This window comes from Zalophus californianus, chromosome 6 (genome assembly GCF_009762305.2).
Source record: "Zalophus californianus isolate mZalCal1 chromosome 6, mZalCal1.pri.v2, whole genome shotgun sequence".
Taxonomy (NCBI): domain Eukaryota; kingdom Metazoa; phylum Chordata; class Mammalia; order Carnivora; family Otariidae; genus Zalophus; species Zalophus californianus.
The window spans coordinates 12606128-12632641 of NC_045600.1; the positions used below are offsets into that span (position 1 = coordinate 12606128).

The 26514-nt window shown below is 53.1% G+C and overlaps 1 protein-coding gene across 3 annotated transcripts in view; it reads left to right on the plus strand.

The window, feature by feature from the left end:
- Nucleotides 1-26167, plus strand: part of CCDC88C (coiled-coil domain containing 88C) — a 125303-nt gene extending 99136 nt beyond the window's left edge. For all 3 annotated transcript variants that reach the window (XM_027569471.2, XM_027569470.2, XM_027569472.1), the window contains 9 exons: nt 1870-2056; nt 3805-3950; nt 6421-6510; nt 7826-8061; nt 12831-13019; nt 15612-15677; nt 18509-18577; nt 20248-20537; nt 23823-26167. In XM_027569471.2, coding sequence (XP_027425272.1) covers nt 1870-2056; nt 3805-3950; nt 6421-6510; nt 7826-8061; nt 12831-13019; nt 15612-15677; nt 18509-18577; nt 20248-20537; nt 23823-24842 — 2293 coding nt within the window. In that variant the 3' untranslated portion in view covers nt 24843-26167. The remainder of the gene's footprint in view (nt 1-1869; nt 2057-3804; nt 3951-6420; nt 6511-7825; nt 8062-12830; nt 13020-15611; nt 15678-18508; nt 18578-20247; nt 20538-23822) is intronic.
- Nucleotides 26168-26514: the final 347 nt, after the last annotated feature.

Genomic DNA, 26514 nt, shown 5'->3' on the forward strand with positions numbered 1-26514 from the left:
GATCTCATGAAGGACACACTGTTGATCCACATTATTCACACATTCTCTATTCGTGAATTCACCTGCTTGCTAAAATCGCCTATTTGCTAAAATCATCCCCAGATTGATACTCATGGTGCTTTCACATACGTGCCCAGGGTGGTCTGACTCTTGAGTCCCCCGGAGACGTGTTTCCAGCTGAGGGCAAACAAGGGTGCTCTGCCTTCTCACTGTAGTTTTCATACTGCGAAGAAGCATATTTTTGTAGTCTATTTGGTGCCATGGTGTTTTCATATTTTTGTGCTTTTTGGTGGCAATTTCGCTATTTTTTAAAGATTTTATTTATTTGAGAGCACAAGCAGGGGGAGAGGCAGAGGGAGAGGGAGAAGCAGGCTCCCCGCCGAGCGGGGAAGCCCGATGCGGGGCTGGATCCCAGGACCCCGGGATCATGACCTGAGCTGAAGGCAGATGCTTAACTGACTGGGGCACCTGGGTGGCTCAGTCTAGGGCTCCTCGTGCAAGGCCGTGACAGCCTTCTGGAGAAAGTACACATTCGAGAAGCTCCATTCAGGCATGAGCTACGGTGCTATGGCCATGAGTATATTGTAAGAGGTGTCTTTAAACAGAAACCCCGATAAAATAAGGAATGTCTTGATCCCTTTGACTAAAATGTAACCAGCGCTTGCAGGAACGTATACCCTGTGCTTTTCCAAGAAGCCATGGTTCGGTATCCGCTAGTCCAGTGATCATGGGGACTCTATAGAGCATTACTACCTCGAATAACAAGAATCCACTGTACAACTGGTATCCCACCCACCCAGCCCCCTTTTTTTAATAATAGATAAGGAAACAGGCTCAGGGATGAACTAACCTGTTCAAAGTCAGTGCTTCTAGTGAATGGCAGAGTCAGGATGTGAATCAGGTCCTGTCTCATCACAAAGGCATGACCGTATGAAGTTGTTTCCTCTCCACATCCTTGCGTGAATGTGCACACTCGGGGGCCTCCAGTGACCCAGGAGGCCGGGCTCACGGGTGAGGGAGTGCTGGTGACAGGCCAGACGGGGACATGGGGAATACACACCAGCCGAAGGCTGTCAGCCGGCAGGCAGGCCGGAGCTTTCCAGGTCATTCTTTCATCTTATGCTTTTTTCTTAAGAGAAACTGGACATCTGAGTGTTGATGTGAGACCTTCAGGTTTTTAAATGTTGGCACACTGACCCATTTAAAAGAAGTGTATAGGGCAAACAAGACACATCTGTGTCCAGATGAAGTCCATGAGCCTCTGATAATTTGAGCTTTCGGATACAAATCTTTCCCCTAAGAAGCCCTGGTTGGATGATAGTTATGATTATGATAAATTTAGTGGATTTCCATAATACCCTGGCATCTCATACTTTATTCATCTCAGGAGTTGAAATTAGAAAGGAGCTTGAAATTGGGAAGAAGAGCTGGATGTAGACACATGATTTTGAAGCAAAAATGTCCTGCTTCGTTGTTTTTTTGTTTTTTGTTTTTTTTTAGATACATTGGCTAAGCAAAATAGCTTATTAAAATGAAAAAAAAAAAAAGGTTAAAGCCGAACCCTTTTTTCCAAGTACATATGCAAATACGCCAAAACTTTAAATGTAAAAGAGATCATCACAGTGATGCTCTGTGGGAGCAGGTGTCTGAGCCTGCCCACGCTGTCTCCCCCAGCCCAGCGTGGGGCATCAGGGGGACCCTCACAGGACCCCAAAGAACACAGTTGGAAAACTCATTTTGTTCAACCCTCTCCTTTTACACCTGAAAAACCTGAGGCCCAGGGAGGCTGCCCTCTTGTGTCAGGTTGCACAGCGGGGGGCAGAGCCTGCCATGCCCTTCAGCCCTTGGCCTGTGGCTCTCCGCCCCCAGGGTCAATTTCCTGCACCACCAGCTGAAGGGGGAGTACGAGGAGCTGCACTCCCACACCAAGGAGCTGAAAACCTCCCTGAACAACTCACAGCTGGAGCTGAACCGTTGGCAGGCCCGGTTTGATGAGCTGAAGGAGCAGCACCAGAACATGGACATCTCGCTGACCAAGCTGGACAACCACTGTGAGGTGAGGCCCCGGGACGTGGACGAGAGCCCTGGGCCCAGTGGGGTGGTGATGGGTCCTCGTTGGTGTTGGCGCTCGAAGACCATGTGGAAGGTGGTACAGGGGCTGGGAGGGAACAGAGGCATTTGAAGGGGAGACGGACACCATGATTGGCAGGGATGTGTCAGAAGAGAGCTTTCCATCTGCCCTTTGCTTCTCGCAGGGTCAGGGAAGTACATGAGAACAGCAGAGGACGGTCTTCTGTCCGTCCCCTCGGCTGTGTCTACACTTGTCTCTCGTCTTTGCAGTTCAGTATCCACACTGTTCTAGAGAAGTGGCATGAATGGCTGACTTGGGCTCCGGATCCCGGGGCAGCTCGGATGGAGCTCACCTGGGAGCGCCCCAATTTCCGGACAGGCAGAGCTATCCCTTGTGGTGTGTGAGGTTGGAAATTGTCTTCTTAATAAGCAGCAGAACCATCTCAGTTGAGATCATAAGCAGATCCCAGGACAGAGAGGACGGGAAGAGTGCCTTGGTCCCAACCCCCTTCAGGACGCCTCAGGGACAGCAGCGTCCCCAGGACACAGCTCCTCTTGCCTCTCGTTTGTCCAGAAACCGTCTCAGAGGCCTTGTTCTTTGAGCTCCTGGTAGCCGTGTGGGACATCAGAGCTGAGGAGACCGAGGCCCGGGGTGCACAGATGCCCCCCGTCCCCGCTGGGCTGGGGCCGGGGGCGTGTGGAGGAGGGGAGGGTCGGACTCTTGGGCAGAGGAAGCCTCAGCCACCGCGGGCTCTGTTGTCACAGGGAGGTGCTTTAGGATTTCTGAGGAGGCCCCAGACCGGGGGGCCTCCAGTCGTGGGTGGGAACTCGGGCTGTGTGAAGCCCAAGCTTGGGATTTTCCTGCTACCTCAGCCGTGATGATATTCTGGGGCAGGAGCTGGAAGCCCTTAGCCCTCGAGTCAGTCAAGTCCAGCCCACTGCCTGTTTTCGTACAGCTGTGAACTAAGATGGTCTTTTACATTTTTAGTGGTTGGGAGAAATCTCAGAAGAACGATAGTTTGTGGCAAGTGGAAATGATCGGAAATTTAAGTGTCCGTGATTGGGATGTAGCTGCACCCGTATGTTTGCATGCCATCCCTGGCTGTTCCCCGGTGGTGGTGGTGGTGGTGGCGGCCGCCAAGTCGGGACCATTGCAACAGACACCCCCCCCATGCAGCCTGGAAGGCCTGAAATACTTAAGTGTCGGGCCCTTCACAGAAAAGGTGTGCCCACCCTCTTCAAGAACAGAGCTGCCCAATGGAAAGCTAATGCAGGCCACCTACCTAAGTTAATGTTTTCTAGTAACCGTGTTAAAAAAGTAAAAACGGAGGATTCATTTTAATAAGTTATTTTGTTTAGCCAACGTATCTTAAAATATGACCATTTTGACATGTGACCCCCAAAAAACCTTAATGAGATATTTTATGCTCTCTTCTTTATTATTATGAAGTCTTCAGAATCTTTGTATATTTTGGCACATCTCGGCGCAGACTGGCTGCATCGTAAGTGCTCCGTGGCCGCACTTTGTTGGCGGCCGCCAGATCGGACAGGGCAGGTGCAGAGGGACTTCGGCTCTCCCCAGGCCGCTGACTCTCTCAGTCCTTGCAGGTTCTCACCGGCAGAGGAGTGGTGCACATCTCTGTGCCCGTGACCCTTTCCTTGGAAGCTGGATTCCCAGCAGTGAAATCCTGGGATCACACAGTGTTTGAAACGTTGATTTGATTTGTGTTTTAGCTGCTGTCCCGTCTCAAGGGGAACTTGGAGGAAGAAAATCATCACTTGCTGAGCCAGATCCAGCTGCTGAGCCAGCAGAACCAGATGCTCCTAGAGCAGAACATGGAGAGTAAGGAGCAATACCATGAGGAGCAGAAGCAGTACATGTAAGGACTCGTGTGGGAGCGATGCCTGTAGACAGAGGGACTCTGGCTTCCCCGGCCCCGTGCCAGGACCGGTGACATTCTGGGCAAGGAATGGCCCCTGGACCCATTGGTGTCCTGAGGGCATGGGGACAGACCATCTTACCAGCACATCCTTCTCTTGACGTCTGTGGAATGGTTCTAGGTTTGTGCACGTGTGGTGGTTGGCTCTTGTTTGCTCTTCAGAGACAGTGCCTACCACTAGAAGCTTTGGAATCTGCTTTTGGAATTAAGCTTACTTTTAAAAATAGGACCGTGCCAACAAGAAGTATCTCAGGGAAAGAACTCAAATGGAAGGCTGAGCACGGGTGCCATAACTGGCATCTGTTATCTCTTTGTTCCCCTGGATTACTGGAAAGTGGGTTATTGTCCTCCCTCGGCTGGGGTTAGTGAAGTGCCCGCTCTGGCATGAGCCCCGTGAGGTGCACAGAACCTGTCCCCTGGGAGCCAGGAATGGGTAGGGGTGGTGGGGTGTGTGGGGGGCGTGTCCGTGCCCAGCAGCTGTTGAGCTACATGGAAGGCAACATGGTGATGGGAGCTGGGGCTCTGTTGCTGACATGGGATGGGGAGAAGGCAGGCAGGTAGGGGGACCCGAAGGTGGAGCCCAGCGGTGGTCTGGGTGCTGAGAACATCAGGAGAGAAGGCTGGAGAAGGAGGCGGGCGCTCAGCTGACGAAGGCTTCTGTGCCCAGCTCATGAGTTGGGATTCACCAGGAAGTGTTAAAGGATGCTGGTCTAGCAGGGCCTAGGAAGCTGCCAGAAACAAGAGGTCAGGAGGAAGAGCCCCGGTACAGGAAGCTTTGTGGTTTGGGAGTCAAGTCATTCAAGATACATCTCATGGATCCAGGGTGATGTTTAAGCCTCGTGCTGTGGTGGTTGGACTGTCCTTCCTCATGAGTGGGGCCGGCGGACCAGCACTGGGAAGGCCAGGGGAGACGTGCTGGCAGAGGGACATGGTGCAGTGAAGGCCAGTAGCCCGCTGGCCATGCTCCCCAATGTAACAGTGCTTCTTCGTCAGTTTTCTGGCTTCACCTGCTCTTGTAGAGGTGCCGGCTTACCACTGACTGGACGATGGTTTACACTGAAAACCATGGGGTAGTGAATCTGGGGTAGATACAACCTTTGAAGTTGGCTCTCTCAAATCCAGCTGATAAAAACTGCCTGCAGGGGTTGGGCATGTGCTAGCGAGGAGAGTAGGAGTCTGGTACCCACGGGGGATGATTGGATGATGGTTTTGCATTAAACAGTGGAGAACGCCAGGAAGTTGGCATAAGAGCACCATTCCGGGCCCTGGGAGGGGTGCAATGCCAGCTCTCTGTGAGTTAATGTGCACTTCTGGGTCCAGAGAGCCACGAAAGCATGCAGAAGGTAAGGCCAAGCAGAGTGGGGTTTCATGGTCGGGGCCAGAGGTTCACAGAACTGTCACTCTTCATGGAGGTGTGCATGTGTGGCAGACTCAGCCCCCCGTTCGGCTGGAACCCCAGCAGCCTCACAGCAGAGAGGCCTGAGCACTTACCTCTGGTTCAGAGGCCTCCTTTTTGGATGAGGAGACCAGGGGGTGGTGGTGGCCTTTGGGCGGTGCTGATGGAGTGCTCCACCCCCGTGACTCCCTGAGATAAAGCAGAAGCACGCTTTTCCTATCAGGAAGGCCAGGCTCTCTCGGGAAGCCCAGGCGCCCTCTGGCAGCCTCGGGGTCAGAGGTGTCTTGATCCTTTCTGTGTTTTTGAAAACATGAACTCGTTCCCGACATTTAGAAATCAGGAGATTTGTCTTCGTAACCTAGGTCTCCCGGCTTCTCTGAAAAAATTGGCGGATCTGCCCTGCAGGCCTCGCGCGTGGCCGCCTGACAGCGAGCTGCCAGACCTACAGCCCCCACTGGTCCCCTGCTCTTTCCAGGCCTGCTTTGCTCCTTATCTTCCCTGTCTGGCCCCCAAAAGCTTTCGAGTTTGCCCCTGTGGAAGTGTTATCAGAAACCCGGCGTCGGAGTGGGTCCAGGTCAGAGGCCTGACTTTGCAGAGCTGACTCTTTCAACCTTCCCATCCAGCTCCCTGAGGGCACACCTCTCCCCCTCACCAAAGGTATTACTAACACACAAGCCCCGTGGCTGACCCCGAATGCCCAGTGTCCCGAATGACCTGGCCAGTGAGTCCTTGAGGCTTCTGGAAGCACGTAAGTTTTCAGATGGTTAGGGGTTTGCTCCCTTGAGTTGACTTGCACCCAGACCCTGAGTGCTCCAGCCCAACTCCTCAGGGTATCAGGGCTTCCTGGACCCATGCCAGACGTTTCCATTCACACATCCCCGACTTCGTGATCATGACGGTCGTGAGCACGATGATGTCCGAATCCCAGAAAAGGTCCCGGGCTGGGCTGACAAGTAAGTTCATGGTTTTTATTTAAAACTGGATTGAGAACCTTCCTTTCCTCTCTCTTCACAGAGACAAATTAAATGCCCTGCGGAGACATAAGGAGAAACTGGAAGAAAAAATCATGGACCAGTACAAGTTCTATGATCCTGCTCCAAAGAAGTGAGTTGATTTAAGTGTCAGGGACGTAAGCCCAGGGCAGAGAGCTTCCTCGTGCGTGAGTGGAGTGGAACCGGCTCCCATCTAGATCAGCACCCAGCTTGGAGGGCCCGTGCCTCCCGCTCTGCGGAGGTCCTCTATGTGCAGGCCGCCCCCATGACTGAAGGAATTAGATTTTCAGCCCCGTACTCTCTACTCTGGCTTGTCCTGGGAGGGTCAGCGAATGCCAGCTGACCCTGATGAGACACGGGCTTAATTTAGCCACAGCCCTCTGCAAAGGGAGGAGAGTCTGTGGTGTGGGAGCCATTAAAGTGGGACAGAAGGGTGGCCGTATCAGATTCTGTCCCATGATTTAATAGGACACTGGAAATCACATTCCTGTTTTGGGGACAGAAGCTGGTGTACCCGGGCTCTTTAAACACGGGAACCTCTGGGCCTCACACAGATTCTTCTGGATGCCCTGAACCCCAGGGCAGCTTCACAAACTCAGTCCTTTCTCCAGGGAGAAGCAACCCCCCCCGGTGGTGGGGCCGGCTCAGTCCCTGGGGACTGCCAGCCTGGTGCCGCAGGGCCTTCCCCTGGTCCAGGCCTGAGCCCCAGGAGCCGGCTGTTTCTGTGTCCTGTCCCAGCCCAGTCTCAAAGTCAGGATCACCTTGGGTTCTCTGGTGAAACACAGAATTTCTGAACCCCGGTCCTCGTCCCTCTGTCTGGCAGAAGTGGAGGCCCAAATGAGGAGACCAAGTGATTTGTGCAAACACGGTGCTATCTAGTTTCAGAGCCAATTTTTTTGGTGATATCAGAACACCCCCATTTCCAGTCAGCTGCAACTCTGTCGCTTACTCTTGAAATTCACTGGTTTTAATTTAAACGGCCCACTCTTCCCTCCCCTCCCCTCCCCTCGCTCTCCCAGACTCTTCCGTGCCAGAGACTGGTTGAAGAATGTCAGCTTATTCCACTTACTATTAACTTTAGCAGAAAAAGAGGAGGTCTGTGGCTCAGTTCCAAAATGGCATTTTGACAGAAAAATTGCCGACGGACGTGGCTTTGTTTTGCACACATAATGAGGAGTTTGGAGTTTGCATCATGTTTGAAGTTCTGTTTCCCCAAGAGGCTAGTGTGGATTTCTGCCACAATGCACACTTCTGCCATCCCTGGGCCCCAAATCCGATGATCATGGTGATGGTGAGGAGTGCCATCATTCTGAACCCCAAATTAATGGCTTGTGATAGAAAGCTTGGCTCACGTCAGGGCACCCTGTGACCTGCTGGTGGGGCAGCGGGGGTTGGTTGTGTCCTACTAACAATCGGCTTCTCACTAGGAAAAACCACTGGATTGGCGCCAAAGCCTTAGTCAAGCTCATCAAACCAAAGAAAGAAGGTTCCAGAGAACGACTGAAGTCAACCGCAGAGAGCCCTCCTTGGCAGGTGGAGTCCCTGGACCCAGCCTCGCCATCTCCTCAGCTCCTCAGATTGCAACCAGAGAACCCCGAGGCCACCCCGTCTGCCTCCAGCAGTGCGGAAGAGCGGGACACCCTCAACGGGCCTGTGGGTAAAGGTAGGAGCGGCTGACCAGGCTGCGGTCAAGCTACGAAAGGGGTGCTCTGAGGGGCTCTGCCTGGATGGGGTAGAATGCGAGACGGTGTGTGGATGTGCACGTGTGTATGTAGGAGCGTGAAGAGGGTGTGCTGCTTGCACACAGATCTGCCTCCTTGTGTGTGTTAGCAACCCAGTAGAGAATACAAATTCCCATCAGCAGCTCTGTCCCGTGACAGTTCCATTGTTGTAGAACGAGAAGCGTCCCGCATCATGTAGGCTGTGGTAGCGTCCAGGGCTGATAGTTACGCAGGTGCTGTAGAGACGGGCTCGGGAGTGTATGTTTGGGGGCTGTGTGTGTCAAAGATTCAGAGGCAGATGTTTCTGTAGGGAGATCCCAGGGGCATCTGACCCGATCTGTACATACTCGGGATCTTCAGGAAGTCCCTGAGTCCTCCCAGCCATGGGGCACGGCTTACCTTTTTACTTACGGCTGTCACTTGGAGTTTGCCAGACGTTCTGACGTCGATTCCTAGTCGTATATGCTGTGTTTCCTCAAATCTAAGAGGCTGTCAGCAATACACTGCGTAATTACTTTATATGCCGCCAGGAAAAGCACGGACATTCCAAGAGGGCTGTGCTCTACAGACTTAGATCGTTGTACCCAGACATAAGGGGAAAAGAGTGCAGCACATGGGGCGTGGCAGTGACCATTTTGTCTGAGGTGCCTCCTGGCCAGTGGTGACCAACAGACCTCGTCGAAGCTGCGTCCAGATTTCAGAGCCGTGAAGGAATGGGGGAAAGCGTGTACCTCAGAATCAACTATTGTTTTCAGATTTACTTCTAAAATATAATTTTGAGGGTTCTTTACCCATAAACCTGCCAGGCATGCACCCTGAGTAATTTAAATTTTTATGAAGGACACTAGGACTTTCTGAAGACCGGGCCTAGGCCTGGGAGCCCTGTGCCCCCGGGGGCTGACGTTACAGTGCTGAGGGCCGGTGGCGACAAGCTGCCCTGTGAGTGTGATACGTGCACAAGCCTTCTGGGGGTGCCATTCAGTAGGTCCTGTTGTGTCACTTCCGAATGCAGAGAAGAAAACGTGCGCATGCACACGTTGGGGACGAATGCTTGCATTCCTGTTCTTTACAGGAGATCAGATTAGGTAAACGGCTCAGGTGCAGCTTAGCAATGATGGGGCTGAACCTTTGTTTCTGTCTAGCAGCGCTCTCTCCCCTCGGGTTTGCATGTTGGCTGTTTAAAGTTGTTGGCCTCTATCCCTTCAACTTGGATTATTCTCTAAACTGACTTAATTAACTACCATCGGCCTAATGAGCTAGGAAAACTTGGAGAGGAAAGAAACACTTGACTGGTCCAGGCTGCTGTGCTGATCAATGGACGAGCAGATCAGGGAAAATTCTTCATAGCAGCAGCTGTATATGTCCTGGGCATTCCTTCCTGGCTCCTTTTAGCTAATTGACATGCTTTATGCCTGTCTCCTGGAGCCTACCTACCACCTGAGGTGGGCACGATTAGTCATGCCTTCTCAGAGTTTAAACACTCGCCAGTGTAATCAGTGGTGGAACTGGGATCCACACACGGGTCTGTGGGGCTGCTGAGCTGGAGCTCCTCACCACTGTGTGCAGGTAAAGCCGTTGACAAAACGTGCTGCAGAGCCTGGGGCCCCTTGTTCTGTGGCAGGAGCACTGGCCACCAGGTGGCGCTGTGGAGGCAGAAATAAGCAAGGGAGTGGTATCTGCTCTAATCCTAAATCGGAAATCCCTTAACTCTGCAGCAAGAGTTAGACTTGCAAGTAAGTCTGAGTGTCTGCTCTGACAAGCCATGAAGTATAAGATTGGAGTAGAGGTTGTGCAGGCGATCTTAAAGGAAACAATTTTTGGTGTGGCGGGGTTTGCCGGTACAAAAAGAGGTATTTTCATTATTTTTAAATGTGTACTGCCAAAAGAGGTTATTTTAGATAGACAGAATCATTGGTGAATACTTCAGTAGACTGTGGTCTCATGACCTCAGGCCAGAAACATACTGTTAGGTGTTTGCAAGGCCTTTGAGCAGGAATGGGAGTGGAGTGTGCACCTGATCGTCAGGGGGCCTGTCATTAAAATGGATGAGTAAGAGAAGCCAGGTCCTAAATTAATAAACATCCTTATTTAATAATTTAACACATTGAAATTGAAAAAAGTCTCAGCCATTGGCTCCTTGAGCAATACATAATTCTCCTCCCGGGCAGAGTCAAGCGTTGGCACTAAGACACCCCTAAATTAATCACCTTGAGTCAGAGCATAAATGATTCACCGAGTCCTGGTTCTGGGCTTGTCCTGGGTATTGTTCCCGTCTTTCCTGGGTCGGACGGGATTCTGATCTCCGGCCTACATTTAGCTAATTTAGAGTCATTTGTTATTATTCACTTCATTTATTTGTTGTTTTTTTTTTTTTCTCCTTCCTCTCTTGGGTTATCCGGGGAATAACAATTTAGCAACTCAGCGCAAAAAGAGTCCCTTTTTGAGAAGCAAAAGCAAGGACAAAGACAAGTCTCCAACGGCCCACCCAGCTCTCTCTAAACGCCTGCGGTTCTGGTCTTCCTCTGACATCCCATCCTCTCCTAACGAGCCTGTCCCTTTTTCAGAAATTGGAGATTTCTAATCCTTTTCCTTTATCATGTGTTTTCATCATATATCCTCCTTCATTTCTGAAATCCAAACAAACCAAAAAAAAAAAAAAAAGTACCTAAAGGCCTGATGACCCCCAGTGGACCCCTCCTCCTGATCCCAATTCCAAGCCAAGTTTAAAGTAGCCAGCGTGGATTCTGATTTCAAAAGAGAAGATGAGTTGTCACACCCTCTGGACCATTTCTCCAGCACAGCACAGTTGTAGGGGAGCCTCGGGACATCCATGCACAGGTCCGTGGGCCAGGATGTCCGTGCTAAGTAAGTCCGGCGGCCGGGTGCCGCCTCCCCACGCTTGCACCTGCAGGCTTGTGTCGTGCCCGTGTGTAAAAGCAGAACTGGTTGGTTGTCGCTTTGCTTCCTAAAATAGACGGCCTCTGTCAAGTGAGATTTTTTTGTGTGTGTGTGTGAGATTTATTTTTTAAGACTTATTTTTAGCAGCTAAATTTAAAGCTGCTGACCTTTCCTCCTCCTCTGTCAGAGCACCGAGTTGTTGGCTTTTGCTGACAAGGCCCTTTGTAGACGTGCTCTGTGTCCCAAAGGATTTATTGCTCCATTCAAGCATTTTGTATAATTGGATCGCTGTTGTCAAGCCAGAGGTCAGCCCAGAATGGAGTCTTATGACCGTGCGGTGGCTCTCTGACCTCTCGGACGCGGACGTTAAAACGGGAGCGGACAGAAAGACCGTCAGCACACCGGTCACGCCCAGAGCGGGGGGCACGCTGGTCCACAGAGGCCTTTAGCTACTGCGCTGTCTGCTGTCATTCTCGTGCCATCTTCCTGAGTTTTGCCATATCTTTTTATCCACCTGTGTGGATCATGTACATGTTTTCCCTTGAACTGACTCACCGTTGCCACTTAAATTTATTTTAAATTAAAGGGAAAGATTATTATCAGTGTCGTCTCTGGAAAACCCATATCCCCGCAAAAACAAGGTAACCGTACAAACAAGGACACACCTGTTAAGCTGTTGGAGTCGGTCAGTGCGGCACTGACTTCACGTCACACGCTCCGCCGCGGGGACCCCGGGCCGCCGTGCCCCCGGTGCTCGGGGACCCTGTCTCGCCAGCATGCTGTCGGCCTTGTCCTGTTCTCTGTCCGCTCCCCTCCGCTCACGTTAACTGCACCTACGGGATGCTTGTCCCCATTCATTCCACCAGCCTTGAATCTTGCTTCTCATCAAGGGTATCTTTCAGAATCCAAATTTTGCCTTGGTTTCGAGTTGTAAGATTTGGGCACTGAATACTTCCCAGGGAGTCCAGACCCCCGAGTGGCCGCGGGGCCTGCGGGGTCAGCCCCGAGGGAGGGCGTGCCTCTGGGTCCCGGCCGTGGGGTGCCTGGAGGGGGACATGTGCCAAGCAGCGCTGTCGTCATGCTCTCAGGAGGTCCGGCCGCACGCATGTTTATCTTCCATTTAGAGAGCCCGGCCCCTTTCCTACTACTAGGTAGTGCTAGGGTGGGTTTTTTTTTGTTGTTGTTTTCTTTTTTTTAATGTTTTTATAGAGGTTGTGTTTAGCGGGAATATGTGTTTGGGGTAGAAAATGTAGCGACTGCAGACAAGCACAAGATACAAGAGAGAAGTCCCTCTTACAGAGTCTTAAATGATCGTTAGTGTAGGAGTAAGCTGCTTTCTCAAATCCTAAGTGAAGCCAGTTGGCAGGATGCATGTCCGTCCGTCCGTCCATCCTGGACCTTCGGGGCCTTGGCTGCAGGCCTGGAGTGATCCTGAGCAGATGTCGTCAGGATCTTTTGAAATCGGGCATCTGAGTTACGTGTCACATTGTTACACAGCAGGCGTGCCCATAGCTCACGTGCTGACCTTCTGGCAACGGTTCATCCTCTTGAGTGCCTTCTCTTGTCGCAGCCTTTCAGGGCTCGCAGTCTGACCCACACGTCGAGCCAGGGCCAGCCTCTCTGCACGCGCCGCCCCCCCCCCCCCCGCCCCCGGCCAGGCCTGTAGCCAGGGCCCTCCCGCTAACACCGCAGCCCAGCTTCTGTCCTGATGGTCCGTGCGCCCTGGTGCCCCTGCTTCTAGGCCTCAGTGTGGTAGCCCAGCCTTGGCACAGGATTTTGCCGCCCCGTTTCTCAATGTCCTTCTCTGCCCCAGGCCCTGGGGACCTAAAACCAAAGCAAGGGTCCCCGCACAGAGGCAGCCTTGACCGCACGGATGCCTCCGCTGACCCAGCCATGAAGCTCTGGCCCTTGGAGCTGAGCTCACGGACCTGTTTGACCTCAGCCATCACTACAACCCCTTCCAGCTCCACCCCCCTCGCCCGGCACCCAGGCCGCACCAAAGGTGAGTCGTGGGCCCCTCCGGAAGAAAAGGGATGTGCGCCTAGGGTCCTTCCTGAAGACCCCCAGGCTCGCAGAGACAGGCGGTAAGCAAGGCGCTGGGGCTATAGACGAGCTTTGCCATCACGGAGGCACGGCTTTGGCCTGTCAGCTGTGTGATGTGGGGCAGACAACCTCACCCCCTAGAGGCCCGATCCTAAGCCGCTCTCACCACCACTGTTCAGGAATTGGGGGCAGCCAGTAGCTTCAGAAGGGGGGGGTGAACCGCAGTTTGGGCTAAAAGCAGTCAATGCCCTCACCCCACGTTGGCAGGAGTTCGGGGGTTATTCTCTATGGAAGAAATGTGAGAGTGTCTCTGAACCTGGAGGTGGCTTGGGAGAGCGGGAGGCGGGTCTCCTTTGCTGAGAACAAGGGGATTCGGGGAAGGATTTACACAGCGAACCTCTCCCAGGGGGCCAGTAGCCATGCGTGGTCACGGCTTTAGACGTGAGACTAAGATGTCCTTCAAGCCATCTGATAAGCTTGAGAAATTCCCCGCAGAACGAATAGCTCAGTCAGATCTTGTCAAGTGAAGCCTCTGGAAGTTCGGGGATCCCCGGACCCCTGAGGAGATCCTCCACCAGTAGTCCAGGATAGGTGAGGTGGTTCTCCCCACGAAACAGGAACAGGATGCTGTAAAAGAGAGCAGTTAAGGGAAAGGCACTTGGAAATCTAAACGACATAAACAGAAAGGAAGATAAAGCCTAAAACTAAAAAAAAAAACTGTTCTACTTGTAACTTAGAAACATGAGAATATCTGAAGCAATACCTGGCAGAGCCGGAAGGGGGGTGCCTCTCGGGTGTTGGGACTCGGAGAGAACTGGGAAGGATGATCATGTTTTGTCATCGCCCCACCCACTCGACCCTTGAAACCTGGCTGTGCAGAACCTTGCTTGGACAGGCAAAGCACACAGGGTTGCCACCCTCAGGGTGCACCTGGGTTGGCGTCATGACCTTGCTCACGAGTCACAAATACCCCTGGGGAGAGGAGAGGAGCGAGCACAAGGCGGCCAGGCAGTCCCTGTCCACTCCTGGCCAGACCCTGGGAGCGGCAGTCGCTTTCTGCTGGAGGTCAGGGGAACGGTGCGGCGTGCCGCCTGGGACGGGCAGGCAGTAGTGGCCCCCCCCCCCCCCCCGCCCACCACCAGCCCCTTCTCCCGGGCTTGGGGTGCAGAAGCCCTGCCTGGTCTCAGAGAGGGGGCTGAGGACTCCCATCTCCCCTCGGACTTCAGCGGCCTGTGTGGCTCAAGGTCCAGCCCTTCAGACTAAGTCACGGGCCGTGTGAGCGTAGATCCCATTCATAAACCAGAGTCCGTGCCCCAAAACACCTCTGGCCGTCCCTACACCTGTGGAGCCCCACGGGAAGGTCGGTCACTGCTGCAGACCCTGCCCCGGCCACACGATTTCCTGGCAGCATGTTCCCACACTCCCATGTTCATGGCCACAGTGGGCACATAGCCAGCTTCAAATGGAAGGAAACCCCCTTAGAGTCAGCCATTTCTTGAAGTCCCTCTGGTTTCTTTTAGAGCCGAATTTAACAAACAGGGTCTGGGCCCTACGGAGTTGCCTTTGCTTCCAGGTCCTTTCAGTAAAGGAAGATAGGACACATACATATCACTGGTTTGTGTCAATATTTCCAATTCAGATTTAACATTACAGGGATTTCATATTTGCGTGTCCTTTTCTTTACCGGGACACTTGTTTCCTGAAACACTGATTCCCCCCCCCCAAAAAAATATGCAATAATGGTTTAAAAAGTAATCCTACCAGTGCTGCCAGTCACCGTAAACCCAGCAAGCAGTGTTTTCTCTGTAGCTCTTAGTCCTTAGATTATATTTCACTAAGGACGCTCTCACAGAGTTTTGCACTCAGAGTTCACTGCAGATCAGTGTTTCTCCTTGTGTGATAATGCTAACAATCTGACGCAGTAAGGTTTGTTTCTGTTTCCAGTTTTAGACTTTTTTCTTCGTAAATTAAACCCTGTGTGTTTTAATGTGTAAAATAGATGAAAAAAACCTGAATTATGTGAAAAGCTGTGCTTGGGTGCTCTAGGCCCCCTCTCCCCCTCAGTCCCCCCGCCTCCATTCCCAAACTACCCTCTGGTTAACCTTTCTTCTTAGTTCCTTGTTTATACACCTGGTGTTTCTTTCTGCAAAAATAAGCCAGAATAGGGGCACCTGGGTGACTCAGTTGGTTAAGCATCTGACTCTCGGTTTCAGCTCAGGTCTTGATCTCAAGGTTGTGAGTTCAACCCCATGTTGGGTTCCATGCTGGGCGTGGAGCCTACTTAAAAGCACACACGCACATAAATAAACAAATAAAAATCTACACACGTTGTTTTTTTTTCCTACCTGGGCATACATCATGGAGATCTTTCTCCGTCTCTTTATAGCTCTGTACTGACGAAAATGGCGTGATCTTTTCAGCGTTGATTCCTAGAAGTAGGAGTGTCATGCCAAAGGACAGATAAAAATATGCTTTTCCTAAATAAGAGTCTGTAGTTGTCCCAAGTGTTCCAGAAAACCCTATCTTAATAACCAGTGGCCTTCCACCGTAGGCTATAGTTCAGACGACAGCTTCTGTGACCCGTCCCTGGAGCTGGACTTCAACCACCGGCAATACGGTGAGTCCTCAGTGTGTCGCGCCCTTGGGCCTGGCTTCTCCGACTGGTTTTCACCAACAGTACTTTTCCTTCAAGCTCAGCCCCCAGTGGAAAACAGGTAGATGTGAAGTTGTGTTGAAGCGGGAATGGGGCACGGGTGGGGAAGGGGGGCGCCGCGGTTCCTCCAGGCTCCTTCCCGCCCTCCCCAGGGGCCTGGGCATGTGACTTCTGCTTCCATACCTCCATGACAGGGAAGTCACCACCTGCAGAGTGTCCCACCTCGATAGGCTCCAACTCCACTTGTTTGAAAGTGCCCCTCAGGTTTGCCGGGACACTCTGCTGACCCCCGCCGGGAGCACTGATTGCAGGCAGGCCTCTCACTGTCCTGACTTGGATTTTAGTTGTCCAGAGTAGCTCTGAGTTGTGTGTGGCCTTAGAAATTGTTAGAAGCACTTGGTCATTTGACTTAGATATGTTGTAAGTTTCTACAGAAGGGAAACAGTGAATTATACCAGGCTTCTTAAAAATTAAAAGCTGCTTTGGGCTTTTATAATTTTTTGAAAAACAAAAATCCTAGAAGAGTGGGAAAATAATTCTTAAAAAAAAAACAAACCTCAAAAGCTCACAGTGAGCTCTGTTTACTTCTAATCAACAATAAATGTGGGAGCTAGCATAATCTGCCTTAGTCATTCGTTTTTTGTTTTTTTTTTTTAAAGATTTTGAGAGTGAGAGCAGGATCTGTGGGGGTGGTAGGGCAGAAGGAGAGGAAGAGAGAATCCCAAGCAGACTCCCAGCTGAGCACAGAGCCCAACTTGGGGCACCGTGTCACGACCCTGAGATCACGACCTGAGCCGAAATCAAGAGTCGGACGCTTAACCGACTGAGCCACGCAGGTGCCCCTCCTAGTCATTGTCGTAAACGTTTTATGATGCTGATACTCATACGGATACAGACACTGGCACTGGGCGTGAGAAAATACAGGCTCTGTGGCAGAACAGTTTAACGCACGGGCCCTCGTGTCTTAACACCAAGGGGAGGGACACACCAGGGGGTATTGGCCGCGATGCTTTGTTAAGGCGAGCTGAGGAGCCAGATCAATGCTATAATAGGTGACCGCCGAGGGGTTTTCTTCCTAAGTACTCGTTTTTTTTTTTTTTTAAGATTTTATTTATTCATTTGAGATAGAGCATGAGGCGGGGGAGAGGGAGAAGCAGGCCCACCACTGAGCCAGGAGCCTGATGCGGGGCTCGATCCCAGGACTCTGGGATCATGACCCGAGCTGAAGGCAGATGCCTAACCATCTGGGCCACCCAGGCCCCCCCCTAAGTACTCTTAAGCACTCTGATTCCTCCAGCTTTTCTCAGCAGGAAAAAGAAGGAAAAGCAGTTTTCAAAGTGGTACCTGAATAAACAAAAGTACTTTGGGGGCTAGGGGACTCCTGGGTGGCTCAGTCGGTTAAACGTCTGCCTTTGGCTCAGGTCATGATCTCAGGGGCCTGGGATTGAGCCCCGTGTCAGGCTCCCTGCTCAGTGGGGAGTCTGCTTCTCCCTCGGCTTCCCTACCCCCCCCCTCACGCTCTCCTTTCTCTCTCTCTCTCTCAAATACTTTTTTTAAAAAAAAAGTACTTGGGGTCCTAGTGATTTGCATTACAGTTTTAATGAAACTTCATTCTTTTTCAAAGAGAGATGTGCATTTTTCATGTCAGTTTTTCCCTTCTCGAAGAGGGGACTTACTCTGCTTTTACGCTTTTTGCGAAAACCAAGTATTTTTTGGCTCCTCCCCAAACCCCGTTTGCAAATAAGAGTTTTCCAGATGCCTGCTATTTGCAGAGCGCACCAGCCCTTGGGAACCGGATGCCCTATAGACCCAATCCAAAGGAAAGTGTCCCCGAGGGTGCGATGAGCGGAGCACCTCCCAGCGAATCTCCAGTTCTTGGTGCAGTTCAGCTCCACAGCCGCTGTGTGCTAAGAGGGATGCTGGGAAGATGGAAGTGCAGTTCCTGTGCCCAGGGCTCTGTGGTCCAGCGGGACAGATGCTGGTGCGGGGCCGGCTGGCAGGGCTCCTGCAAGAGTGGACCGGGAGAAGCAGGTCTGCAGGCCTTGAAGGGGCAGCTGCCCTTTGCAGGGGTGAAGCCACCCCTCCTGCTGCCGGGCTCAGTCTGCGACCTGAGAGCTGCCACACACCTCCTCGGGCAGGTACTGGCAGCAGCCGTGAGGGCTAGTTCCTCCGGCCCTTGTCATTGTATGGCTCAATTTTTCCCTTGGGGGTAGATGTGACTTTGAGACGGGAAGCAAGGAGCTGACGGACCACAGATGACCAGGGAAAGCCGGCTCTCCTCCTCTGGGTCCCAGCACTGCTCCTGTGGATCACCAGAGTGACAGGGCCCTGTACGCAGGCGCACGCCCCCCCGTACACATGTACCCCGGTGCACCCTGCTGTTTCCCGGCTCCCACCCTCACCAGGTCTCACACGGGTTCCAGAAAGCTCTATGCAGTCATAGGAGTGGGTACTCCCACCCCAGCCACTGGCTTACCCCGAGCCACCCTCCTTTTCGGTCTGCTTGCTGTACTAGAGTCGGTATGGGATTTAAGTCCTAGCCCTAGACCTAATAAAAACAATGCTAGTTGTCATTTCTGGATCGCCTACTGGATGCTGTGCCTCGCACCCAAGTTGGCGAAGCTAGATCTCTTGATGGGAGAACACAGAGAATCCCAAAGTCCATCCTTCCTGAGGACGTCTGCCTTAACTTTGGCATAGAGCAGCTTCGTTATGCAGCCTTTCTCAGATTAGACGGTTCAGTCTGGGGCATACCTGCCCCCTGACCGTTTAGGCTGGGTGTCCCTTCCTTTCAGTGTCCCGGCCAGACAGCTTGGAGAGCAGTCGGAATGCGTCCAGCGACAGCTCGCCTCTTAACCTGAAAGGTAGGTCAGCCTTGGCTTCCATGCACATTTCGTTGTATATGGGTCTTTGGTTCTGGGCTCATTTATTTTTAGAGTTAAAGTGGTAACATGGGATTCTCTGCTGCATCATGCATTTGCATGTGTAGTCCACATCATGCGGTTTCAGGCACAGACCTGGGCGTTTGAATCCCTTTACCCCCAGAGACTAGCCCAGAGCACCCGGGCACAGCACCCATGCTCTGAATCCAAGCTACCTCATCTTTAGAATGGGTGTAGGGACCGTAGTTCCGTCTGTGGTGGCCAGAGAGCACAGCTGGACAACTTTGATTCTTTTACATGTTTTAACTTTGTTTTATAGTTTGTTTTATAGTGCACAATATCAACAGTCTGAATGAACATTTCTGTGCATTTGAAAAGAATGTGTATGTTGTCTCAAGACTAGAAACTTTTCGGAGATTTTTTTCTCTTAGCATGCATATGACCAGCCCCTAGAAGACCCTAGCATGTAACAGGCAGTAAATAAGCTTTTAATGAATGGATGACACCTAGTGTGTGTGGTGCCTTATAGCAATTAATATTAAATAATAATTTGAACTTCACTCAAAGCTTTCCACTTTTATCTCAAGTTATTTTATTTTTAAATGCCAGACTGAGAAAGGGGAAGCCTCCCTCCTACACTGTTGGTGGGAATGCAAGCTGGTGCAGCCAGTCTGGAAAACAGTGTGGAGGTTCCTCAAAAAGTTAAAAATAGAGCTACCCTACGACCCAGCAATTGCACTATTAGGTATTTACGCCATAGATACAAAGGCAGTGATCTGAAGGGGTACGTGCACCCCAATGTTTATAGCAGCAATGTCCACAATAGCCAAACTATGCAAAGAGCCAGGATGTCCATCGACGGATGAATGGATAAAGAAGATGCAGTATATATATATGTACAATGGAATATTATGCAGCCATCAAAAATTGAAATCTTGCCATTTGCAATGATGTGAATAGAACTAGAAGGTATTATGCTAAGCAAAGTAAGTCATCAGAGAAAGACAATTATGATTTCACTCATACGTGGAATTTAAGAAACAAAACAGGAGCATTGGGGAAGTGAGGGAAAAATAAAACAAGATGAAATCAGAGAGGGAGGCAAACCATAAGAGACTCTTAACCATAGGACACAAACTGAGGGTTGCTGGAGGGGAGGGAGGTGGGGCTATGGGGCAACTGGGTGATGGACATTAAGGAGAGCATGTGATGTAATGAGCACTGGGTATTATATACAACTGATGAATCACTGAATTCTACCTCTGAAGGTAATAATATACTATATGTTAATTGAATTTAAATAAAAATAATACCACACTGAAATTCTGAAGCTCTCAAAAAAAAAAAAAAAAGCTCCACACGCAGTGTAGAGCCTAATGCAGGGCTTGAACTCACAACCTTGAGATCGAGACCTGCCTGAGCTGAGCTCAAGATCAAGAGTCGGACGCTTAACCAACTGAGTCACCCAGGTGCCCCTTTCCAAAATGTTCTCAACCTCAAAATCCCAGCCTGGGAGAAGTGCGCCTGGGTTCTCTCTGTTGTGGGTGAAAGCAAGGCAGCACAGAGCCCCCCCCCCCCCACCCCTGGAGGCAGGTGAGCCGGGGAGGGAGACTCAGGTGTGTTCCTCTGTACCGCCCCGCCCCACCACCCAGGTTCCTCCGACCAGCTCCACGGCAGGTCCGAGAGCTTCAGCAGCGAAGACCTGATCCCCAGCAGGGACACGGCCACTCTGCCGCGGGATGCCAGCACCCCGGGACGCACCGCCCTCAGCCGCCATGAGTACCCCCCACCCCAGAACGGGCCTCTCCCCCAGGACGGCGTCCAGAAGAGAGGCGCCGCCCAGCCCCACGCAGGAGGCCGGCCCTGCTCTGCCTCCCCGAGCAGTGAGATGGTCACCCTGGAGGAGTTTCTGGAGGAGAGCAACCGGAGCTCCCCCACCCCTGTGAGTGGCCTAGGCCTTGGACACGGCGTGCCTCTCTTCCCCCGCCCTCTTGCTGCTTTAGGCACCCCGGACAGAGACCTTGGCAGCAGAGTCACAGAAGGGGGTGGGCGGGGTGGCGCGGCCTGGGTGTAGACCTGGCGTGGGGGGAGGGGGGGATGCCCACTGTGGGGCAAGCCACGGCGTCCTGGCAGCCAACCCCGCACCTCAGGGGCTGTTTGCTCCGTCTGTGGCGTGAGCGGGCAGGAATTTGTTGCCGGCATGGAGGACAGGGATGGGGTGGTGTGCCCACCCCTGGGAGCTTCTGTCAAGCTAGGGCCAGCGCCCAACTTGGCAGGGTGATGATCCCACAATAGCTTCCGTGATGGAACCCTGAGTTACCCACTCGCCCTGAGCCTTCACCAGCAGAGGTCGGTGGACTGTTTCTGGAAAGGGCCGGCTAGTAAATGTCTTCGGCATTCGGGGCCATACAGTCTCTAGGCAAGCTCTCAGCTCTGCCATTTCAGTGAGAACACAGACGGAGTCCATCTATTGGCGAACGGGCATGGCGGCGGGCCCACAAAACTACTCACGGACAGTGACATTTTGAATTTCGTATGATTTTCATGTGTCACATAAGGCTGTTAGTTTTTTTTTTTTTTTTAAATTTCATTGATCATTTAAAAATGTAAAAACTATTCTTAGCTCATAGGCCGTGCAAGAACTCATGGCAAACTGAGATTGCGCCACGGCTGGAGTTTGCTGACCTGCCTTCTGCACCTCTGACCCCCAGATGCCCCGGGCATAAGGGTCCCCTCCTCTGTCCCCTTTCCAGGGGCTCAGGTCAGCTTTCTGAAGCTCCAGGCGTGTCTTTTGCACACTCTGCCTGACTTCAGTTGTGTGAGCCGTTGGCTTACTAGACACGTGAACATGTTCTCTTGCGGTTGAGATCTTGTAAGGATGTTTAATGCTTCCTGGATGCCATCTCATTCTCCTTAAACAGTTGAACTTTCCTTAGCCACATGGTAAGCTCTGCGACCCACATTAGTAGGCCATGGTGGAATGTACAGTCTAGTTCAGTAGATGTTCACTGAGCACCTACTATGTGTTACGCAGCATGCCTATAGTGCCTGTTCCCGAAAAACAAAGCAAACCAGGGAATGGCAGGCTTTTCTGGCACACTCGCTGGTGCCGAGTCTCCTGGTTGGCCCTGAAAGGAATTGGAAAACGTGGTCCCTGCCCTCCCTCCGTTTATATTTCCGTCTGGCAAGCACTTACTCCATGCCCTGGGAGTTGGAGAAGCCAGACAGACGCCCTGCTGCTTTCAGGAAGTTTATGGAAGTTTATGGTCTGCTCGGCGCCTCCCAGACTCACCTGGCGGCCTTGCCAGGACACAGGCGGCCCCCTGGAGCTTCAGGCTGCGTGGGTCTGAGGTGGGGCTCCCTGAGGATCTGCAGCCATACTGGCTTCCCAGATGATGCTCTGGCCGTCAGCGTGTGTCCAGGCATCCACACTGAGAAGCCCTGATTCGGTGGAATAAATGAGAGTAGTCCAGAAAGCAGGGCTGCCTGCAATTGGGAGGCTTTCTCCCCACCCTTTTCTGACTATGTACCTGTCACAGTGAGTTTCTTTTCCCTTTGCAGATTTCGGGGGGGGAGGGGGCGGGGTTCCTGTGCAAGCGACAGGGCCCTGTCGTGCTCCATGCAGACCTGTCCCTCGTAGTCATCGTTCCTCACTCACGTGCCATATCCTCACCTGTCCCTTTTCAGCCTAAACAAGCCCGAAATAATCTCACTGCAGCAGTTCGTGCTGGGAGCTGACGTGTGGCCCTGGAGGGCCAGGCTTACCTCTCCGCCTGCCCGGGATATGCGCCCCCTGCCAACCCCACGCACCTGACCCCTCCCACCCTCCCCTGACCAGCCCCAGAGAAGTCACAGCCTGCCCCACCCATGCCTGCACTCCCTGAGTATTGATGATCCTTTGGGGGGGGGGGTGTCTCAAAATGTGCCCCCTGAGGGTGCACATCCAAGAATTAAAAACTCACCGCAGGGACCCAGGGACCTAGCCAGACAGCAGTAGGTGTTCATCCCTAGTCTGCTCTCTAGATGCAGGACCTGTTGGAAACCCTATGGTTTCAGCTTCCTTACCTATTAAAAGATTGTTTTAGTCCAACCTTAAACAGCCTTGCAAGGTTGCTTTGAAAATGAAGGGAGGTTTTGGTTTCTTGGTGATGACACCTGTGGTTCTTAGCACAGTGCCTGGCACGCAGGAAGCACTCGAGAAATGGTTACTGTCAGTGTTAACATCGCAAGGTCTTACCACATTCTCCACCAAAATCTGTGGCTTTGAAGGAGTATCCAGTAGCAGTGTGTGTCTCTGTCAAGTTGAGCATCCAGCTGTTCCAGGGGCCAGGAGCTGTTGGCAGGTGCAGACGGCTTCTGAGCTCTGCTCCGCGCCCCCCCCCCCCCCACTCCCACCTGCCCCGTGAATGTATTTCCTTTCCCGGTTTGGCAGGGTCCATCACCCTAAGGAGGAACCTCCGTGTGGCTCCTCCAGGCTCTGAGGCCCTGACAGAAGGCTGAAGTTACCGAGCAGCATCACAGACCCCGGCCTGTGGTGGCTCTGTGTGTCTGCAGGGTGGTGGCCGGGGCGGGAGACGGTGCCTTGAGGGGAGCAGGCTGGTGGGCCGGGCCATCCCATGCCCTCCAGGCAGCCTCACTGTCCCGGGCAGTCTGCCCCCGTGCCTGCCTCTCACGTGTGGCAGTGGTCTGAGCGGCAGGCGGCGTTCCGGCCTTTTAGGAGCTGCTGCTGTTCTCCTTCCTCCGTGGCCCGAGACAAAGCCCTTGCGGTGTGTCTGAGCGCGGTGGGCTGGGCGAAGCAGGCGCAGGGCTGCCGGTCAGCTTCTGCTTCCTGCCGTGCCAGGTAGAACAGCAAGAGCCGATGGGAACGGTTGGCTGTGGTCGGGCTTACGGCCCCGACCTTGTCGTGGCGTGGATGAGCTTTGCGGGAAGTCCTTTTCTTCTCAGATGTGTTTTCCTGTTTATAAAGTTAGGGGGTTGCCACAGTGGCGTCTGGGGTTCTCTCCCTGCTGATCCACGTATTGCCCCCCCCCCAGTCCTGACTAGGGGCGGGTGTCTGTGTGGTGGGGCAACGTTTTACCTCGAAGAGGCCGAGCAGGAGCAGGAGATCTCAGTCCTGGCCACCTGTGCTGCCCAGGGGACATCCTGGGATGGGGGCTGCGGGGAGGGCTGTCCCAGCACCGGCCTGGCCCTCATGCCTACCTCTCACTTCTTCCTCTCTTCCCTGTAGGACACTCCCGGTTGCCGGGATGACCTGCTAAGTGACTACTTCAGAAAGGCCAGCGATCTCCCAGCCATTGGAGGCCAGCCAGGACCACCTACCAGGAAAGAAGGGGCCAAGATGCCCACCAGCTTCGTGGCCCCTACCATCAAGATGGCCGTCAACACCTCTGAGGGGAAGCTGCTGAAGCCTGGGCAGTATGTGAAACCAAACTTCAGACCCGCTGAGGCCGAGGCTCTGCCCATTGTCCCCCCGAGACAGGTCCAGCCTCCCCAGAGCCTGTCTCTGGGCAGACCCCGGCAGGCCACGATGCCCCCAACGTCCCACACGCCTGCCAGCCGGAGCACGTCCCTGAGCCGGGCCTTCAGCCTCGCCTCCGCCGACCTTCTCCGGGCCAGTGGGCCAGAAGCTTGCAAACAGGAAGCCCCTCAGAAACTGGGGGGTCCTGACAGCTCAGGGGGCAGAGAAACAGGCAGCCATGTCCTGCAAAGCCCCACACCCCCCAGCTCCCACAGCCTGGCCAGGGAGCGGACTCCACTTGTGGGAAAGACTGGCGGCTCTGGTCAGGGCCCAGCCCCCCGAAGCCGGCCCCCGGACATGAGGCGCTTCTCACTGGCTCCCCCAAAGGAGGAGAGACTGGGCCCCCTGCAGCAGTCCGCCACAGCCCCAGCCATCGCCACTGGGGGTGGCGGTCCCTGCAGCAGCAGCAGCTCCCAGACCCAGCACTTCCCAGCGGCCGCAGCACCGGCCACCAGGACCAAACCCCAGACGCCACCGCACGCAGTGGAGGTGGCCACCATCGCCCCTGTCCGGGGGCCGCTCAGCCTCTCAGAGGGTGATGGGGTCCCCAGGCAAGGTCACAGTGAGGGGCTCCCTGCCAAGAGCCCGGGTAGGTCTCCTGACTTGGCTCCCCACGTGAGCCGGGCCCCTGAGGACTTCAGCCGCGGAAGCAGCTTGAAGAGCACGCCCGCGTCCCCCGAGCCCGGTGGGGACCAGCAGACGGTGTGGTATGAGTACGGCTGCGTGTGACTCATCTGGCCCGGCAGCTCCTGGACCTTCAAACTACTGACTCACCTTCTAATTATGATGGCCTTCTCTTCTGTCTGCCTGTGGTGCCGGGAAAGGGTTTTCATGCGGACAGGGGTTCCTGGGCATCTGTCCTGCTTGTTTTGTTAACAAAAACACTGTGCCAAGCCCTAAGAGGATTACACTTTGTGTGTGTGTGTGTGTCCGTGTGTCCGTGTCCGTGTCCGTCCGTCCTGTATCTGTAGCCTCCAGCAACTGCTGTCTTTTGAACAAATCCAGCGTGGGGACACTCAGAGTACAGTGACGGAACTGACCACAGAGTCGACACTATTTGAGCGTGTCCCAGCAGAACGCTCGTTTGCAACTTGACCTCTCTCAAAGCATGCGTGTGTGTATGTGCGTGTGTGCAAACACACAGGTTCACGTGGCCAAGCCCTCGTGGCTCTGGAAACTCCCTGCCCTCTTCCTAAAAGCCGTTCGACCCTAGGAGAAGTCCAGACTGGCCAAACTACAAAGAGCTTGCGGACCTTGGGGAGACCCCAGAATGAGGATTGCTGCTGAAAACCGGGAGTGTGGCCACGCCATTCCTGGGGGTCCCAAGCAATTCCCTTTTACCCCAGGGCCGAGGTCCCCTTCCAGGCAGGTGGCAGGTGGCCTCGGGCTTTGGCCACCCGCCTGCTGCCGGTTCCTGGGCTCTGCACGGGTGGGCTCTGGGGGCCCCACGGAGCCCTGCCTTCCCTGGCTCGCTCTTCTACGAACACTGGATCTGCTGGGGCTGGGGGCCAGGGCAGAGAGAAGCACCTGCCTCAGCCCCCTCCCAGCAAGTGTGTCGTGTACAGAGGGGAAGTGTGTGCGGGAGCAGGGTGCAAGCTTGCCTAGTAACGTGGCTGCAGCCTCTGCACTTCCCCAATCTCGGATGAGAGACTGATTTATTACTTCTGAATAACTTCTTGGGGTAGAAACCAAATTTCTTTTAATATATTACATATATACGTACACACTCCTGGGAAATCTATGTACTTTGAGGGGGATCTATTTATGTTCCACTGGGAGTCTCTCAGGAATCTTATCTGCTGCTTTGTGTATTTGGTCAGATTCCTGACAGACGTTTTGTTTTCTGTTTAGTAAAGGTGCTCTTTCTGGGATGTACTAAACCTGGTGGTTTTTTTTTTTTTTTTTGAGGGTTTTTTTTTCTTTTCTTTTGATTTAATATACTGAGAAAGAAATGGGACTGTTAAGATCAGTTGTAGGAGTGCTTTGGGTTGTGTGTTAAGCAGCCGTTCATTCTGGAGCACAAGGGCAGGGTGGTAATAAAATGCAACGGCAGAGAATCGAGTCCTGGTTTTTCTCACCGGGCGGTGCTGGCGGCATGGGACCGGCCGCCAGGGGCTCTCCCGGCACCCCGCTTCACCTCAGAGAGTCTTCCCGGCCATCGGAACCCACCGCTCCCTTTGCCCCCAGGTCAGAGGACACAAAAGAGCAAGGTTTTCGTGCTCACCATGCAACGGCTTTTTCCCAGACTTGCGTTTATGTTCAGCTGGTAAGAGTTGGACCCCATTTTGGTGTGGCATTCATCCCGTGACAGCAGCTCAGCTTCAGCTGGTCCTTTGGGTTTTCTCAAGGCTACTCAACTAGGAAGGGCCAGATCTGGAATTTAGAGCTCCGGGACCTCAGT